The sequence below is a fragment of the Danio rerio genome, chromosome 7 (assembly GCF_049306965.1).
Source record: "Danio rerio strain Tuebingen ecotype United States chromosome 7, GRCz12tu, whole genome shotgun sequence".
Lineage (NCBI taxonomy): Eukaryota > Metazoa > Chordata > Actinopteri > Cypriniformes > Danionidae > Danio > Danio rerio.
In genome coordinates, this window is record NC_133182.1 from 77231911 (window position 1) to 77252646 (window position 20736).

Sequence of the window (20736 nt, forward strand, 5' to 3'; positions counted from 1 at the left end):
TACGTCATTAAACTGCGGAGAAGTACCACATTGTTGCAAGTTTAATGACGTACAACACAGAATGCCTCAAAAAAATATGATCTGCCTGTTTAGATGATAGTCACATTGTCATATATCTGATTTAGATCTGATTTATTCGCACATATGAAGGAGGCCTGAAACCCATCTCTGAATATCCGAATACCTTTTTTGTGTTTACACAGTCATAGAACTAATCCGATCTGTTTTTTAAAGTAATGTTTCACTGAAAACTGTCAGTTTAAATAGTTTAAACTAACTAAATAAATAGTTTAATCTTTCATTTTATAGGTTGCTGATGCTGTTTTCAGGTTTTACTCTTAATGCACTTGACCTACATTTGTAATTCGCCAAATACAAATACGCCAATCGTAATTCAAGTTTCACACTTAAGTCTGTAACCATGAAACTGAATCTGACACTGTGATGGAAAATGTGCGACTGTTGTAGGAATACACAAGGAGCCGGAGCTGGTTAATAAGGCCGATTTCAAATGTCAAGCCGTGGATTTCAGTCATGCATCACAGCTTCTGAGTTTGTCTGTTTTCTTCTCCTGTCCATCACACTGACAGCATCTTTAATGTTTCTGTTTTGTATATTAATTAAATGTACTATTCCGTCGGCATCTCGGTCTTCACATGAATTGACAGAGTGGCAGCTCTCGTAGTAACACGAACTGATATCCTCAAAATGAACAGAAATAGACTCTGATTGCGTAAATTGGTCATGTTTAAAAATGAGAATGTTTTTATTTTGGTGTTTTATCTGTATAGCAATAAGGGCCAAAGGGGGATGGACATTAATTATTGTTTCAGAGTGCGTCTCCACTGCCATTAGTATAATGTAAAAAATTAATAAATAAATGAATATAAAGCAAATAAAACATACAGCATATAAAGTTTATTTAGAAAAACACATGAGCAATACATTATCAAATGCATAAGCATGTAAAACTTTACTGCTAACATTTCAATGCTATTTCTCACTCACTCACTCACAGTATAGTACAAAAAGTATACAAATTATCAGCAAATTACCTCATTAAAATGACTAAAAGACACACACTAAATATTTCTAAAATTTAAACAAACTAAATATTGTCAGGGCAAGCACAAATCCCTCTTTCAGGTTAAACCAGCACAAAGTTCTAAAAATTTGTATTTATTCCTTTTGTTTACTGGTTTTAGCAAAAAAAAATAAAAAATGTCTTTGGTCTTTGTTTTTTTCTTGTAGTGTCAGCATATAATGTATATGTTGCATTTAAAATGATAGGTTGACTTCACTTAGAGTGGGTAAACCTGTTGTCACTTGGAACTGTTAAGTTAACTTAATTTTTATAATCATGCACAGTTAATTTCTTTAATCTTTTAAAAGTCAAATAATCACTTTAAAAGCAACAGGTTTACTCGGCTTTTTAAAGTCAACTAATCATCTTCAGGGTCAACCAATTGCTTTTAAAACATCAGGCTTACTCGCCATTTAAAAGTAAAATTTACCAATCACTTTCAAAGACAAATCTGTTTTAAAAGCAACAGGTTCACTTGTCTTTTAAAAGTAAAATCAACCAATCGCTTTCAAAGACTACTAATCGCTTTTAAAGCAACAGGTTTACTCAACTTTTAAAAGGAAAGTCAACTAATCGCTTTCAAAGACAACTAATCGCTTTCAAAGCAACAGGTTCACTTGTCTTTTAAAAGTAAAGTCAACCAATCGCTTTCAAAGACTACTAATCGCTTTTAAAGCAACAGGTTTACTCAACTTTTAAAAGGAAAGTCTACTAATCGCTTTCAAAGACTACTAATCTCTTTAAAAGCAACAGGTTTACTCGTCTTTTAAAAGGAAAGTCAACTTATCGCTTTCAAAGACAACTAATCGCTTTTAAACCAACAGGTTTACTCAACTTTTAAAAGGAAAGTCAACCAATCGCTTTCAAAGACTACTAATCGCTTTAAAAGCAACAGGTTTACTCAACTTTTAAAAGTAAAGTCAACTAATCACTTTCAAAGACAACTAATCGCTTTAAAAGCAACAGGTTTACTCAACTTTTAAAAGTAAAATCAACTAATCACTTTCAAAGACTACTAATCGCTTTAAAAGCAACAGGTTTACTCAACTTTTAAAAGTAAAATTAACTTATCACTTTCAAAGACAACTAATCGGTTTCAAAGACAACTAATCTCTTTAAAAGCAACAGGTTTACAATAGTCAACTAATTGCTTTCAAAGTCAACTAACTGCTTTAAAATCAATGAGTTTACTTACTTTTCTTAAGTCAACTAATCGCTTTTTTAAAGCAACAGGTTTACTCACTTTTTAAGGTAAAGTCAACTAATTGCTTTTAAAGTCAACAGGTTCACTCGTCTTATATAAGTCAACTAATCACTTTTAAAAGTAACTAATTTACTCACTTTCTAAAGTAAAGTCAACTTATCGCTTTAAAATCAATGAGTTACTTTAAATTTTTGTCAACTTATCACTTTTTACAGTGCTTTTGTTGTTGTTGTTGCTGCTGCTGATAATATTCAATGTTCAAATTCATTCAGACTCGTTCATTCTTGAAAAATAAAACTGCAATCTCAACAATCCAGGTGAAATAAGAGTCTATTCAATTCTATCAACTTCATTTAGATGACCTTCTATCAGCAGTATAAATCTACCTTCAGCGTGCTGTTTCTGGCGTTTCTAATAGACCGGTGGACTGTAAGTGTGAGTGTGTACGCTGTAGTGTGTCAGACGTGGGCTCCTGGTCTGTGTGTCTGCTGAAATAACTGCAGTGCTGGAACTTGAGCACTTCGTTTCCCCAGCAGCTCCAGTCCGACTGCAGACTGCGAGCAAACAGCTCTAAACACCGTGGCTCACGGCGGATATAAGGCTTCAGCACAGCTACAAAACAACAGGGAAAGAATCGGTGTCAAATCAGTATCATCTGTAGCCAAGTAGAAGATGAATAAATGATGACAGAATCTTTATTTTTGAATGAACTGTCCTGTAAAGGTTAATTAATTAATTAAACACTATTTTAAACAATCATCAATCATGGACGTTTATCCTTATTGTGAACAAAATGGAAAGCGCATATAAAAAAGAAAAGAGCATTAAGAAGGATGTGATGATTGCACCTGCTAGTGAAGGTTTATGGGAGTGCAGTGTTGACGGGACGCTGACGAGCAGACGCTGATCTGGAAGCTCATTCACTGCTGAACATCTGAAACACACACAGATGTGGAGATCACAATATGAAGAGGAGGAAGAGGAAACCCTAAAAACACATATGATGGACATAGAAAACAGATAAACATGCATGCACACACATACTGCACACACACACACACACACACACACACACACAAACACAACCACTCACACAGATGCACTCAAATAAAAAAACACATGCATGCACAAATACACACTCACTCACTCACACGAACACACACACACATGCACTCAGACAAACACTTACACACAGACAACCACGCACACAAAACTGCACACACACACACACACACACGCACTCACACACAGATGCACTCAAATAAAAAAACACATGCATGCACAAATACACACACACTCACACACAAACACACATGCATGCACTTACACACAGATGCACTCAAATAAAAAACACATGCATGCACAAATGCACACTCTCACATGAACACACACAAACACACACACACACACACGGGCACTCACACACAGATGCACTCAAATTAAAAAAACAACACATGCATGCACAAATACACACACACACACACACACACACACACACACACACACACATGCATGCATACACACACACAACAGGTTTCCTTGTCTTTAAAAAGTAAAGTCAACACACAACACATGCAAAGACATACACATGAACAACACAAACAGATGAACACAACCATACACACACACAAACATACAAATACATGCACCCTCACACACATATGGATGCACACAAACATGTATTGAGACGAACACACATAAATTTACATCTCACATGCATGTATACACACCACACAAACACATGCATGCACTCAGATAAACACACACAAACAAACACACAGGCACAAAACACAGAACTGCACACAGCCACACATACTCAGCCAAACACACACACACACACACACACATTACCTGTCTGTATGGTCAGAGGTGGAGCGACACCTGCCCAGCACCAGCACTTCATAAGGCTTCTTGTGTTGTGAATCCAGAGGAAACACAAACTCTCCTGATCGAGTCACCTGCAGATTTCAAAGCTCCATTACTGAGAGATTTCCTAAAACTCACACTTTCTGCTTACTTTATTAAAAAAACAACTCATTCAAAAGACGTAGGTTATAAAATCCATCTGAATTAAGTCGTTTAATCTAATCTCTTTATGAATACACAAATTAAAAAAGAACCACAGGTCAACAGGGAGATTGCAAAAGAGCAGCTTCTGCTTGAAACTGGACTGACTGAATATCTACTATTTAAAAATATCCAAACAAATGTAAAATACAGTAAAACAGCCTAAATCTGTTAAAACACGTCGATCTGATGGCGGTTGAGTTTGCATATTATTGAGAGATCGCTAACAGGAACAGTGAACAGCTTCGCCAGAGCGCATCTGAAGCTCATATGCAGGTTTATTTTACATTATATGGCAGAAACACCACTGAGCCTCGCTAGATCCTCCTGTATGGGCGCGTGTCTGTTATAAAACACTCACAGGACATTCATTTGGACGACTATGCGGATATATTAAATAGTTCACACAAAAATACATAAAGAGAAACTTTCACTTTTACATGCTGTAGTTTGTGAATGAACAGACTAACGTGTACTAGTTGCAGACGCGATCATGAGGCTTTTTTTGCGCTGAGTTTGAAGAAACCAATCAGTGACTTCAAAAGCAACAGTGCATTACTGTGATCATTTTAATATAGCATATTATTAATGAAATCCAAAAAATAAAGTATAATATTAAGAGTTAATTTTAAGCTATCTTGTGGACCCACCTGCAAGATCGCTGAGGCCCACCGGTTGAGAATCCCTGCCATAATGCGATTCACAATGGTAAATAAACACTTTATTTACAATTGTTAATTAACAAATATTTTGTACAGCCTATAGAAGACTTTTTGCATGTTTCTAATGTGTGTTGTGGTGTATTTATTTCTTGTGTGTTGACCCACACCTTGACCCACAGCCACTCTGCCAGCACTTCAACAGCCCAGTGAGGATACAGCTCTTCTCTGACGAAACGCCGGTGCTTTGCCCGGTTAGTTACCCACGTTACCACTAAACCACCAGGAGCCGCCAGTGCAGGAACGGGAAGCTTCTTGAGCTGAGACGACGGCAGAGAACTGTACCTGTCAATCACAGCATCATATGACTTCAGTCTAGAGCGCTTCCTCATTACAGGCTGTGGAGGAGAATCATTCGACAAAATTATCCTGCAATTTTCAAAACGCATCACTATTCTCTAGAATTGATTTAGAGGTTAGTGTTGGCACTCTAGGCTAGCTCTTGCGATGCAAGCTAGTTTGTAAGAACAGTTTTTAACTTGCCTAGAGCGCCATCTGCTGTTAAACATGAGCCTAGAGCGCTGTCTGCTGTAAGACACAAGCCTTGAGCGCCATCTGCTGTAAGAGACTCGCCTAGAGCGCTGTCTGCTGTAAGACACTAGCCTTGAGCGCCATCTGCTGTACGACACTAGCCTTGAGCGCCATCTGCTATAAGACACTAGCCTAGAGCACTGTCTGCTGTAAGACACTAGCCTTGAGCGCCATCTGCTGTAAGACACTAGCCTTGAGCACCATCTGCTGTTAAACATGAGCCTAGAGCGCCATCTGCTGTTAATCATGAGCCTAGAGGGCCATCTGCTGTTAAACACTAGCCTAGAGCGCCATCTGCTGTTAAACATGAGCGTAGAGCGCCATCTGCTGTTAAACATGAGCCTAGAACTCCATCTGCTGTTAAACATGAGCCTAGAGAGCCGTCTGCTGTTAAACAGTAGCCAATAAACTAGCCTAGAGCATGTCTGCTGTTAAAAGCTAGCCTAGAGCGCCGTCTGCTGTTAAACACAAGCCTATAAACTAGCCTAGAGCGTCATCTGGTGTTAAACACTGGCCTATAAACTAGCCTAGAGCATGTCTGCTGTTAAACATGAGCCTAGAGCGCTGTCTGCGGTTGAACACTAGCCTATAAACTAGCCTAGAGCATGTCTTCAGTTAAAAGCTAGTCTAGAGTGCCATCTGCTGTTTAACACAAGCCTATAAACTAGCCTAGAGCGCCATGTTGTGTTAAACACTGGCCTATAAACTAGCCTAGAGCATGTTTGCTGTTAAAAGCTAGTCTAGAGTGCCATCTACTGTTAAACAGGAGCCTATAAACTAGCCTAGAGCGCCATGTGGTGTTAAACACTGGCCTATAAACTAGCCTAGAGCATGTTTGCTGTTAAAAGCTAGTCTAGAGTGCCATCTGCTGTTAAACCCAAGCCTAAAAACTAGCCTAGAGCATGACTGCTGTTAACATGAGCCTAGAGCGCCGTCTGCTGTTAAACACAAGCCTATAAACTAGCCTAGAGTGCCATCTGCTGTTAAACACTAGCCTATAAACTAGCCTAGAGAGCTGTCTACTGTTAAACACTAACCTATAAACTAGCCTAGAACAGTTTGCTGTTAAAAACTAGTCTAGAGTGCCATCTGCTATTAAACACTAGCCTATAAACTAGCCTAGAGAGCCATCTAGTGTTAAACACTAGCCTATAAACTAGCCTAGAGTGCCATCTGCTGTTAAACTCTAGCCTATAAACTAGCCTAGAGAGCCATCTAGTGTTAAACACTAGCCTATAAACTAGCCTAAAGCGCAGTCTGCTGTTAAAAACTAGCCTAGAGTGCCATCTGCTGTTAAACACTAGCCTATAAACTAGCCTAGAGAGCCATCTAGTGTTAAACACTAGCCTATAAACTAGCCTAGAGTGCTGTCTGCTGTTAAAAACTAGCCTAGAGTGCCATCTGCTGTTAAACACTAGCCAATAAACTAGTCTAGGGCGCCATCTGTTGTTACACACTAGCCTATAAACTAGCCTAGAGCGCTGTCTGCTGGTAAACACTAGCCTATACCTCATCTATAACAATGCATCTTCAATCATTTTTCATCCCAGCTCTGCTAATAATAAATAATTTCATAGCCATATAACAGGTATGAATGCGTGTCCATGGGGAGTCACTGCACCTGTTGCTTCTTTTGACAGATTTGTTCTCCCAAGGCGGATCGAGGACTATCAGGTCAAACTTGTCTCCACCTGTGATCAACATACAGCAACAATTACAGATCACACAAGAAAATATAAGCAGAGTTGTCTGATTTTTTAAAACACATATCCTCCATTTAAATAACTACTGATCCTGCATCTGAACTCACTGTTGACGAGGGGATCCATGCGCGTGACGTCAGACAGCAGGAATCGGCAGCGTGGGGGCAGCAGGTATCTCTCCCTCATAAACGTGATCTCACAAGCACAGTCGAATGGGTTTTCGGTGATGCTGGAGAATAAATCCAGCGCAGGGTTTTGGCCGTCTCTGCTCAGCGTGTGCACCGGCGACTCCTCTGATAACGGGAGCTGTTTGGCCAGGTCACAGAAAGCAGCGAGTTGACATTCGTGTGCTGATGTGGATTCAGACGGTGTGGATATAGTCTGTGATTCGGTCAGAGCTTCAGTGAAGTATCCACACTGACGTCCAGCTTCCAGAAGAGCCCGAGAGCCCTCCAAAACCACTGAGCGGACCTGAGAAAACAACAAAATAGGCTGTGTAATATAATGATGATGTGCAGCTGAAGTCAGAATTATTAGCCCCCCTGAATTATTAGACTCCCTGTTCATTTCTTCCACAGTTTCTGTTTAACAGAGAGCAGATTTAATCAACACATTTCTAAACATAATAGTTTTAATAACTCATCTCTAATAACTGATTTATTTTCTCTTTGCCATGATGACAGTAAATAATATTTTAATTGATATTTTTTCAAGACACTTCTATACAGCTTAAAGGGACATTTAAAGGCTTAACTAGGTTAATTAGGGTAACCAGGCAGGTTAGGGTAATTAGGCAAGTTATTGTATAATGATGGTTTGTTCTGTAGACTATCGATAAAAAAAATTAGCTTAAAGGGGCAAATAATTTTCACCTTAAAATTGTGTTAAAAAAAATTAAAAACTGCTTTTATTCTAGCCGAAATAAAAAAAATAAGACTTTCTCCAGAAGAAAAAATATTATCAGACATACTGTGAAAATTTCCATGCTCTGTTAAACATAATTTGGGAAATATTTAAAAAAAAGATTTAAATAAATAAATACGGGGGGGCTAATAATTATGACTTCAATGGTATATATCGTGTGGACAAACTAAAAAGTTCATCATGTCATACAATGCACCATCGCTTGATAAATATCATATTTAATTAATTTAATATATTTTTTTTATAAAGACATAATTATAAATTTAAATCAGACATATATCACAATAATAGTGTGATTTCTGTAAATGTGTGATTTCTGTGAATTGGGTAGGCTAAATTGTCCTGAGTGTATGTGTGTGAATGAGTGTGTGTGTATGTGTGTAAGTGAGTGTGTATGGATGTTTCCCAGCAATGGGTTGCAGCTAAAAGGGTATTCGCTGCGTAAAACATATGCTGGATAAGTTGGTGGTTCATTCCTCTGTGGCGACCCCAGATTAATAAAGGGACTAAGCCGAAAAAATTTGCTATATATATACACACACACACACACACACACACACACACACACACACTATATATATATATATATATATATATATATATATATATATATACACGCAAACACACATGTATATAATTTAAAATATTTACATATATAAAAATATTTATATAAAATTGTATGTAGATGTGTGTATTTATATATACATATTATATAGTAACATAATAAAATACTCAATAAAACAAAATAATTATATGTGAACTTTTACGTTGTATCCGATCAGTCGCAATTAACCTTTTAAAAGCCATAAAAAAATCTAAAATTAAAATAAAATATTTATTTTTAAATATCATCATCACCTTGTCATGATAAATATTGGCTTCTATCTCCCCTGTATTTAGGTCATGATGCTTTCTCTTTCGTTTCTGCAAAACACACACACACACACACACACACACACACACACACACACACACACACACACACACACACACACACAAAGAAAAACAGGAGACTTTTAACAAAATCTAGCCAAGTAAATCATAACAAAGACATCAAAGTAACAATAATAAAGTGTCCGCAATGCTTTGTACAGTTTTATCGCCTACCTTTCGTGTTTGTAGCTCGATCTTTTCATGTTCAGCACTGTCATGTTTACCAGAATCTAACGGAAATCCGCTCATAGCTGTACTTTGCTGCATATGAGGCATCAGGATATTAAAATACTGCCTCTTGAAGCAGCATGTGAAGTGTGTGTTTTCTTCGAGCCCATTGGCTTCATTATAACAAACACAGCGCTGGAAATCCTTGTCTATATGAGAGCTGGAGTCCAGCAACCAGCCCCAGGAGTTACAACACACTACAGACATTTACTAGACATTAGTGGAAACACCGCTGATAATGTTCAAACAGGTTCATTTTAACGCATGTTATTTTACTGCTGCTTCTTCAGTTCTAGCAGGGGGATGTTATTGAGACAATCAACTCTCAGTGCTTTACCGCCACTTGCTGGAGGAACACCAGATCTTATTTGCAAACTGATCCGGGAACATTCATTATACACTTATATCAAATTAATTTAGGGTAAAAAAACAAGTGGAAAACCAGGTTCATAAATAAGAAATTACAAATCATTTCCAGTATTATTTATTATTAGCATTAAAAAAAAAATTATATATATATATATATATATATATATATATATATATATATATATATATATATATATATTATATATATATATATATATATATATATATATATATATATATATATATATATATATATAATTATTATTATTATATTATTATTAACTTTTTTGCATTGAAATAAATTCATTATATATAACAGTGTATTATTATTATTTATTATATTTATTTGAGTGTATTTATTAAACTTTTTTGCACTGAAATAAATTCATTTTATATAAAAGTGTATAAATATTTATTATATTTATTATAGTGTATTTATTTCCCTTTTTGCACTGAAATAAATTCATTACGTATAATAGTGTTTTATTATTTAGTATATTTATTTTAGCATATTTATTTAATCTTTTGTCCAAAAAAATTAATCATATATAAAAGTGTATTATTTTTTATTTATTATATTTATTTTAGTGTATTTATTTTGGTGTATTTATTTTTTGCACTGAATATATTCATTTTGTATAATAGTGTATTATTATTTATTATATTTATTTTAGTATATTTACTTTAGTGAATTTATTTAGTTTTTTTTGCACTGAAATACATTTATTAAGTGTATTATTATTATTAAGTATATTTATTTTAGTGTATTTATTTTACTTTTTTGCACTAAAATAAATTCATTATGTGTGTGTTATTATTTTTATTTTAGAGTATTTATTAAACTTTTTTGCACTGAAATAAATTAATTAAATATAATAGCGTATTATTATTCAGTAAATTTATTTTATGCATTTAAATTTATTATGCATTTATTTATAATGCATTTTTAGAATAATAATTATTATATATATATATATATATATATATATATATATATATATATATATATATATATATATATATATATATATATATATATATATATATATATATATATATATATATATATTACTAAAGTAACTATTACTACCACTTATTATTATTATTATTAAATAACATTTTGTAAAATATATGTACATTTTGTATTACTGTTATTATTTTTAATAAACCCATATAAAAATAAAATGCTCTATTCCACTATTATTATTATTATCATCATTCTTCTTTTTCATATTATTATTATTATTATTATTATTATTATTATTATTAATAATAATATCACCATCCTCCTTTCCTGTAGGTGGCGAAGTTCACAGCATTTGTCAGTCTGCTTGCCTTAACTCATTCCTCATTAAAGAACAAGCCCTGATGCTGCTGCAGCTGCAGATGTAGCTGGTCCTCCTGGCGCGAAACCTTTCAAATTTACAGCCGTAACAAAAAAATATTATATAACGTCAAACTTAAATGATAAAACTCCACATTTTAGCGACAAACAATAGAAATCCGATGTAAACCCCCAGAAGAGCGTGTCAGATGCGCAGCGCTGAAGCCGGACATTGTTGTTGTTGTTGTTTGTTTTTAGCGTAATGTCTGAAAAGTGACGGTTGTGGAAGTGATGGAGAACCAGCTGTTGACCGCGGGCGCTGGAGAAACGCAGCCCGAAAAGAAGCATCAAAAGTCGGTTGTGGTGTATGACTGTCGGCCCGGCAGCAGCGCTGCTCCACCGCGGACTTTCGACATCTCCAACGCAGATTTTACCAGCTTCCTGCAGGCTCTCGTTCGGGTGAAGATGCTTATTTTCTGCGTACACTTGCTGGATCTCTTTATGTTTGCTTTATTTGTGACTTTTAATCATGATTTATTGTCATTTTAGGAGTTCTCGCTGTCGAATGATGAGACTTTCGTTATTAGCACGACAGACCGAAAGGAAATCGACCAAGAGCTTTACAGTAAGTGCTGTAACGTTATATTTATTTATTATTATTAGAAATTTATCAAAAATGTTTACGTTACGTGTTTGGTTTTGTATTATTTATTTGTTTTATAAGTGTTTTTATTTTTTAAGTATTTTTTATTGGATTTTAAAGCTTCAAAGGCTTTAAAGCTTTTTTATTAGATTTGATAACTGCAAAATAAAATACGTAATGATGTGCATAATAATAATAATAAAACTTCAGTAATTTTGAATTTTCCTTCGGCTTAGTCCCTTTATTAATATATAAAAAGCTAATAAGTAATTTTGTTACAGTTTTTAAACAAATATGATAAAATCAGTACATTAAAAAACTTAGTTTGTTAGTAATGTTTTCTTATTAGTCTTAAGTCAGGGGTCATCAAACTTGATCCTGAAGGGCTGGTGTCCTGCAGGATTCAGCTCGCACCCTAATCAAACACACCAGAACCAGCTAATTTTACTAAGCTCTTTCTAGATAAACTTTAAAGTTGAAACCTCCAGATAAGTGTATTGAGGCAAGTTGGAGCTCAACTTTGCAGGACACCGGCCCTCCAGGAACTAGATTGCTGACCCCTAACAGCGTTTAATTGACTGTTTTATTTGTTTTCATTTTATTTGTCATTTTGTCTGTGTTTTTACACCAGGAGCTAAACAATAACAGTGTTGCACTGATTAAATATTATTCTATTTATTTAATACATTAATTTTTTAGTAGTTTATATATAATATATATATATATATATATATATATATATATATATATATATATATATATATATATATATATATATATAATATATATAATATAAAATGTTATATATAATAGTTTGTATAAATATATATAAAGTATAACATGTATAAAGTATTTATCAAAGTTACGTTCACAATTTAAATCTTATATTTGTACTTGCTCAACTACTTTCATTTTGTTGACAGTTTTTCAATATAATGTAGATGTAACAAATGACATTTTAGATATTTAAATTTATTTAAATTTTAGATTATTACATGAACAAATTACAGTTTAGATGTTTAAATGTATTACAATTTTAGATATTTACATTTTAGATATGTAAATAAAGAATACATTTAATTTTTTATTTATAATTTATTTATTTATTTTTTAATTATTTATATTTATATATAGCTCTTTATATGTTTGTGTGTGCGTGCGTGGGTGTATGTGTGCGTCTGTGCGTGTGTGCGCGTGCACGTGTGTGTTACGTTCAGAAATTAAATGCTATATTTGTACTTGCTCAGCTACTTTCATTTTGTTGACAGTTTTTGTAATGTAGATTTAACAAATTACATTTAATATATTTAAATGTATTAAAATGTTAGATATTTACATTAATAAATTACATTTTAGATATTTAAATGTATTAATTTTAGACATTTACATTTTAGATATGTAAATAAATAATATTTATTTGATCAATTAACTGAATTTGTTTTCTTTTCTCTTGTTTTCAGCTACTTTTATTTTGTTTACAGTTTTCAATATAATGTAGATTTAACAAACTGCATTTTAGATATTTAAATGTATTAAAATGTTAGATCCTTACATTTTAGACACTTAAATAATTTTATTTATTTAATAAATGTAATTGCATTTATTTCTATTTGTTTACTGTTTACTGTTAAACTCTAAAAATAAATTAATAAATTATTGACTGTTAGTGAACTTGTGTAAAAATGGTTGTTTATTTCCTGATATGGTGTTGTTTATGTTGTGGTGTATCAGAGGAGCTGGTGCACGGGAAAACCTTGCAGCTGATGACTTCTGTAAATCAGGAGCTTCCAGTGGCGACTCAGGAGCGGATCGACTATCTGCCACACTATCATACCCTGGTGCAATGTGGCATGTACGAGTATTACGCCAGCGAAGGACAGAAAGCGTTGCGTAAGTCTGAAATCACACCTCCGCCATGCTGATGTAGATGAACTCAGACACAGATTAACATGTGCTTCTCTCTCTGTGGTGTTACTTTCAGCCTATGCGTTTGCAGAGCTCATTGATAATGCACTGTCAGCCACCAGGAGAAACACTGACATCAGGAGGATTGAAATCAGACTGGTTAGTAAACAAAAATTAAGACTAAAAACTACAAAACAGAAAAAAACGACAATACTAAAAACACAGAGACATGCACAGGTTTGTTTTTGTGACTTGTGGGGACATTATATAGGTTTCCATTGATTTTTATACTGTGCAAACTTTTCTATTTTTTTATTGCCCTAACCCCACCCTATCCCTAAACCACTACGTTTTTGTAATACCTGTGTAAAACCTATGTTGTTACACAGATTAACATTATAGTCTTTGTCTTTCGTGCATTATGTTGTAATTAATAACTTCACATGAATCTGTGTGCTGACGACGTATGCATTATTTCTGCACTAAATTATCTGTTATTGTTGCATTCTTTCTAGAACTTGCAGTGATTAATGTGTTGACTGCCTTTTTTAGCAGTAAAATTAGCCCGGGTGCTAATGTTTCATTATTAATTAAATGAAAGTGTTGACAGTTGTTACGAACTCTAATCTTGCTTGGCTCCACAAAGCAAGTCAGACCTGTAACAATAAATAATATTAAATTAAAATAATTAGAACTCTTTTAAATTAATGAGGAGCCTGGAGTCTCATCTCCCGTTCAAAATGGAAAAAACCACAACAAAGACGAACGACCAAGGAAATAACGTAAAGTCAAATTTATTTGACTTTAAACTTCAAAAGGAGACAATAAAAATCTTGCAGAGGTCAAAAATAGCAAACAAAACTCAACAACTAACTAAGTTTTTAACCCTCTTACCTGCACATGAAATTAAGCAAATAAAATAACATTCACTTACCTCCCTACTAACCACAAAACATGAGGAAAATGTAACAAAACAAAAAGGCACCCTCCTCAGCACACTTGTCTCCGTATAGATCTCAAAGTCAGCACTCAGCGTTCACTTTCAACAATTCAGCAGAGTAAATACGACACAGTTTCTACTTCACAACACAAGCCGGGAGAGAGGAGACTCTCTGAACGACGTTCCAGTCCCGTTTAAATTGTCTTCACCAACAAGCTGGCCTCCACATGCTGGCACCTGATTCACCGCACCTGTGCGGTAATGATGAAACCTATACGAGACAGAGGCGGAGAGAAAAGAACCACAAGCGTATGCAATGCACACATAAAAACAAACAAAAAACTCACTACTTAAGATATTTATTTATATTATTGTTTTTATATTATTATTTAATTAATTAAAGAAAATGCTTAACAACAGTGCATTTGTTTTGCACTAAAATAGTCGTTATTGTTGCATTATTTTTGTGTTATGAGCTGTCAAGCAGTACATGGACATGTTTTTCCTGCAAAACATTTGCATCTTGTGTTTTATTGATGAAGTCACCAGCAACTAGTCGATGTGAACTTGGCTTGAGTAGCATAAATGAGTGCACCCCTCACTGATCTCTCTTTAATATTAATACTAATATTTTTGGTATGATTAAATATTTTCTATATTTCCTTCATATTAATATTTTCTATATGGTATATTAATATATTTGTCATTAGATTAGATTGGATTAGTCAGTACCAAAGACAAAACTGCATCGAACCTTTAAAAAAAAAAGCTTCAATTCCAAAAATCAGTACATTCAAAAGAATGTTGGGCAACAAAATTACATAATATTTTAATAAACATGAAAAATTAAGAGAAACATAAAACATATACAGTTGAAGTCAGAATTATTAGCCCCCCCTGTTTATTTTTTCCCCAATTTCTGTTTAAAGGAGAGCAGATTTTCTCAACACATTTCTAAACATAATAGTTTTAATAACTCATTTCTAATAACTGATTTCTTTTATCTTTGTCATGATGAAAGTAAATAATATTTGACAAGATATTTTTCAAGACTTCTATAAAGCTTGACATTTAAAAGCTTAACTAGATTAATTAGGTTAACTTGGCAGGTTAGGGTAATTAGGCAAGTTATTGTATAACAGTGGTTTGTTCTGTAGACTATCAAGAAAAAAAAAGTAGCTTAAAGAAGCTAATAATATTGTCCTTAAAATGTTGTTTAAAAAATTAAAACTGCTTTTATTCTAGCCGAAATAAAACAAATAAGACTTTCTCCAGAAGAAAAAATATTATCAGACATACTGTGAAAATTTGCTTGCTCGGTAATCATCATTTGGAAAGTATTTAAAAAGAAAAAATAATTCAAAAGGGGGGCTAATAATAATAATCTGACTTCAACTGAACATTCGTTGACTTTTTGTTGTTGTTGCAATAACTTGCAAATTCTTGTTTTTTTTTCATTGCATTAGTGTGGTTTTGGTTTTATTGTTTGTTCAAACAATTATTTTAGTTATTAATAAGAGGTTTGCACAGGAGTTAGTGTAAGCTATGCAAACACTAAACTGCTTTGGTCGACACAGGATGTGTGTTTTTTTTAACTCTAACTAGAACTCAAACTGAAACTAAATGTTTCCTAGTACTGGGTTGTGGCTGGAAGGGCATCCGCTGTGTAAAACGTATGCCGGAATAGTTGGCGGTTCATTCTACTGTGGTCACCCCTGATAAATAAGAGACTAAGCCAAAGGAAAATGAATAAATAGTAAATATATCAAGGCATAATGGGAATATGTTCACCATATTTAAACCATTAATGAAGCTAACTAAAACTAAACTGAAATGTACAGCAAATTTTTTAATATTATTGAATTAAAAACCAACACCCTTAAAAAAAAAAAAAAAAAAAAAAAATATATATATATATATATATATTATAAATTAATTATTATTATATATATTATAAAAATTAATATATATTATAAATGTATATTATTATTATTATTATTATTCCCAAAATTATTCTCACTGTAAGTTACTTTTATTCAACCAGCAAGTGTTTTGTTGATCTGAAATGACACAAGCTTCTCTTAAAAGATAACAAGATGATGTACAAGAGGCATCCTTGTGGGAAATAATATTTCTCAGCTTTTATTTATTTATTCATTCATTTTTATACTTGTTCCTTAATTCATCAGGGGTCGCCACAGCGGAATGAATCGTCAACTTATCCAGCATATGCCCTTCCAGCTGCAACCCAATACTGGGAAACATCCATACACTCTCCTTCACACACACACACTCATACACTACGGCCAATTTAGCTTATTCAATTCCCCTACAGCGCATGTGTTTGGACTGTGAGGGAAACTGGAGCCACTGGAGGAAACACGGGGAGAACATGCAAACTCCACACAGAAATGCCAACTGACCCAGCTCTGACCTAAACCAGTGACATTCTTGCTATGAGGCGACAGTGCTAACCACTGAGCCATCATGTCGCCGAAGCTTTTATTTACATTTACACACACGTTAGGCTTCCGCTTTACACTGTAGTTGACATGAACAAACAATAAATCAAATCACGTTAATAGCAACGAGCAGTTAACACATTTCCTGTGTGTGTGTTCCAGCTGTTTGATGAGGCTCAGGGAGGACCTGCGGTTGTGGTGATGGACAATGGCTGTGGGATGACCTCCAAACAGCTCAACAACTGGGCTGTTTACCGTCTTTCCAAGTTCATCCGAGAAAACAGCACATTTCAAAGGTGCGGTCTTCATAATCATACATGCACTTCTTTGTTATATAATGCAATAAGCCTGTTCAGAATTGCTCTTAAAGGTCTCGTGAAGTGCATTGAAATGTGTATTTTTTTTATTAGATGTTTGGTGTAATTTCACCTGAAACATGAAGAGAGGGCGGCACATTGTGTAGCTTCTCCTCTACAGCCAATAGCATTTTGTTTCATCACAGCTCTGCCAGTTTAGTGGTTGAGATCAGGAGTAACAAATGAAAAGCAAATGAGAGGTGTCTTGAAGGGGGCGGGGCATGTCAGATACAAGAGCACAAGAGAGTAGTTTGCATTCATTCATTCATTGTCTTTTATTTTGAAAACGCATAAGTTTTGCTACGATTTAGTCTCCACTACACTTCCTAATTAACTATTTAGTCTCCACTACACTTCCTAATCTGCAATTGCCTCTCTAAATATCACACTAACTGTACCAAAAAAAAAAAAAAAAATACTAATACTACTAATACTTCCCTTCTTAGACTTTACAGACCTGAAACTTGCCTATAGCACTTATTCATTGTTGCTCTTGGTTGTGTAAATTGCTTCCTTGTCCTCATTTGTAAGTCGCTTTGGATAAAAGCGTCTGCTAAATGACTAAATGTAAATGTAAATGATTACACCATCCGTCCACACTACGCCAGAGTTTTCGAGCACCGAAAATGGATCATTTTGGAAACGCTGGAGAGGCTGTTTGCATTCAGAAACGCTGCTGCTCCGTCTCAGTGTGGATGGGGGAAAACGGAGACACCTTAAAATGGAGGCGGGGCTGCTGAGAATCGCTACCTGATTGGGGCTTTTGTGTCATTGCGTATGCTTTCCTTATTCGTCAAACGCTACCGTAAGACAGCAGACCAGCTTTCACTGTAAACAACAACATGGACGCAGAAACGGTAGCATTGTTTGCACTATTGTCTGTTTTAGGCGCCATTGTGCAGTTATTCATTTGTTACGATTAGTAACAACTCGACCTTGTCGTCTGTCCACAAAAATACCTCTCTTGCTTTCTTTGCCATCGGGTTCATTGCTCAACCGGCGTTTGTTGACTAACAATAACCAAATGCCGAGCGAGACACATGCTTCCTGTTTATACTAGAACACGCATGCCCAGAATGCGCGAATGCTCACGTGATATACGTTTTTGGTGGTGTAGTGTGGACGGAGATATGTCCAGAGACGCTAGTTGAAACGCTAGTGTGGACGCGGATTGCTTATGATCTAAAATGCCATATTAAAACTAAAACCCAGTAGTGTAAACGGGCCCTCATTTATGTAGTCAAGTGTAAACGCAAACGCTTTCCCAAAGCGGATCAGAGAAAAAACATAAAGTGACCATGTGTTAATAGGCCCATAAAGATGTTGATTTTTACACACAGCCTCAGCACTGACACCTTAACAAAACCAGTAAATGAGAGTAAAGGAAACAACCCCCACTGTGAGCTCCAATCAATATGGCTCCTCCAGATAACAGTACTAGGGCATTCAAGCAGAACTAGGTCACAAAAACTACTCGCATGTAAAGATTATCACACAGTTTGTTTCCTGCTTTCAGTAGGAAGATTAGATACTTGCAAAACGCATTCACTGGAAGATGTATTGAATCTAATCATTCTTGTCATGCACTCTTTAAATGCCTAATGCAATGTAACAGACATCCTGTAGTGTCAAATGTTTTTGTTGTGATAAATTGCTGAAGCTTTTGTCATGGTGAAAAAAAATCCTCGTAACAATTTGCATGAACAATTTTCAAGTAAACTTTACTATCTTATATCTGGTACAATTAACTTGTCAAATCTCAGGTAAAATTTAATTTAGGAGCGTTAGGTTAAACATCGAGTAAAAGTAATTGAATCTCTTTAATTTTGAGTTTATATTTAAATTTAATTAATCAAGCAATGTCAAGTTCTTGTTTTAGCAGAAGGAACATTGCTTTTATCAATTTAAATTAATCTTATTAATTTCAAATTAGTACATTTAGTGTAACTTAGTTTAATTAAGACACACATTTCCACTCACTTGAATAGATTTAGTTGCAAATTGTCTTATGGGGGTTTGATTAAACATGAGTTGTTTTTTTTTAATTGTGGATGCAGTGAAGAAGCCGGTTATGTGCAACCAGATCCAGTTCCACGCAGTCTGAACAGTGACATCTCATATTTTGGAGTCGGAGGAAAACAGGCTGTGTTTTACATCGGCCAGTCTGTCAGGGTATGTTTGCATCCAGTTCACTTACTTTTTCTGCAACATGTGAAATACTTGAAAATGAATGCAATGGATAGCCAGAAAAGCTGAAACGTGGGATGCTTTTCAGTGTTAAAATGCATTGCAAAGATATTTCAATGTAATTAGTATTGCAACATTAAATATGTTTATTAATTTGATTGCACTTTCAGTAAATGAACAAACTTTATTAGAGAACGTAAAGTAAAAAGCTCTAATAATAATTTATTCTTAGAAGAATATTGTTAACAAACACGTTCATTGAGCAACAGCAAAATAAAAAGCTCATGAACTTCAGCCTTTTTATTTTGTACTGTAATAAGTAAATAAAAAGATAATAAATATTGTTTCTGTAAAAGAGGACATTAAAACGAATAGAAGACTTGAAGTTAATAACCATTGTGAAACGTACAGTAATGCATTGATTATGTGCGTTTCAGATGATCAGTAAACCTGCGAGCTCTCCAGATGTCCATGAATTTATCATGTCTAAAGACGACTTTGAGCGCAAGGAGAGAAACAAGGAAGACATTTATTCGGGCTTTATTAGAAACAGGAAGGTGAGTGAGGTGTGAATCATCATGTGTGAATCACTGGGTTGGAAATGACAAATATTTGAATATTCACAAATATGTTTGTGCACTCACTTTAGGTGGTTTTAGACCCAATGCTAACACGAGGATCACATTTGCTGAATAAACTCTGACTTGGTGAACATTACACCCATGTGACCAATCAGCTGCTTCCATTTTGCTTGCCTTGTTTACTTTTTGTTGCTAGGTTGCCAATACTACAGTCAGCTGCTCTAACTTGATGAAAATGCGTCTAATTTGCATTTGACATTATTTATTTGTTTTATTTGCGAGATTTGAAAAGGTTTGTTGCACAATAGGATGGTCACCCGGCTATTGTTGGCTTCTGGATTTAGTTTCAAAGCGTGTGTGTTTTCTGTGCAGCCCGGAGATTGTTCACATGTGGACAAAAGCGAGGAGATGTTTCTGCAGTCCATTATGAGAGAAGAAATTGGAAAGGAGAGTTTTACAGCAGTCGTCATCACTGGGATACAACAGGAGCACATCAATTATCTTAAACAGCATTTCATTCTGTGGACCAGAGAGTTGGCGTGCGTCTCAAAATCACACACACCCACACACAACCTT

The 20736-nt window shown here is 34.7% G+C and overlaps 2 protein-coding genes across 11 annotated transcripts in view; one reads left to right on the top strand and one right to left on the bottom strand.

Annotated features, from left to right (window-relative positions):
* Positions 1-903: 903 nt before the first annotated feature.
* Positions 904-9673, bottom strand: mettl4 (methyltransferase 4, N6-adenosine). Of its 9 annotated transcripts, none has more exons than XR_012382870.1 (9): positions 9340-9673; positions 9091-9156; positions 7416-7779; positions 7227-7296; positions 5185-5359; positions 5006-5040; positions 4140-4246; positions 3137-3222; positions 904-2900 (listed from the first exon to the last, which is right to left on the bottom strand). XR_012382870.1 is itself a non-coding variant. In XM_684086.9 (8 exons), exons 1-8 carry the CDS (start codon positions 9598-9600, stop codon positions 2677-2679), a joined length of 1353 nt encoding a protein of 450 aa, XP_689178.3. In that variant the 5' UTR covers positions 9601-9673; the 3' UTR covers positions 904-2676. The 9 variants fall into 9 exon arrangements, 3 of the variants coding, with proteins under 3 accessions (XP_689178.3, XP_021333737.1, XP_068078895.1); XR_012382874.1 differs by lacking the exon at positions 5185-5359 and adding an exon at positions 5360-5412; XR_012382873.1 differs by having other exon boundaries at positions 5185-5412.
* Positions 9674-11144: 1471 nt separating this feature from the next.
* The window catches only part of smchd1 (structural maintenance of chromosomes flexible hinge domain containing 1), a 70880-nt gene continuing 61288 nt past the window's right edge, over positions 11145-20736 (top strand). For both annotated transcript variants that reach the window (XM_073907573.1, XM_009303635.5), the window contains exons 1-8: positions 11145-11545; positions 11636-11711; positions 13461-13619; positions 13711-13793; positions 17199-17332; positions 19450-19564; positions 20017-20136; positions 20533-20699. Coding sequence is in view for 1 of the 2 variants with exons in the window: in XM_009303635.5 (XP_009301910.2) it covers positions 11378-11545; positions 11636-11711; positions 13461-13619; positions 13711-13793; positions 17199-17332; positions 19450-19564; positions 20017-20136; positions 20533-20699 (1022 nt within the window). In the remaining variant the exon portion in view is untranslated. The remainder of the gene's footprint in view (positions 11546-11635; positions 11712-13460; positions 13620-13710; positions 13794-17198; positions 17333-19449; positions 19565-20016; positions 20137-20532; positions 20700-20736) is intronic.

Bases quoted from the DNA above. Each gene is read 5' to 3' on its own strand.
- mettl4 (XM_684086.9), bottom strand. From the start codon at position 9,600: ATGTCTGTAGTGTGTTGTAACTCCTGGGGCTGGTTGCTGGACTCCAGC. The intron at 4,247-5,184 runs GTGTGGGTCAAC...TGAAATCTGCAG, and splicing joins CAGAGTGGCTGTGGGTCAAG to GTGACTCGATCAGGAGAGTT. The intron at 2,901-3,136 runs GTGCAATCATCA...GTTGTTTTGTAG, and splicing joins CCATAAACCTTCACTAGCAG to CTGTGCTGAAGCCTTATATC.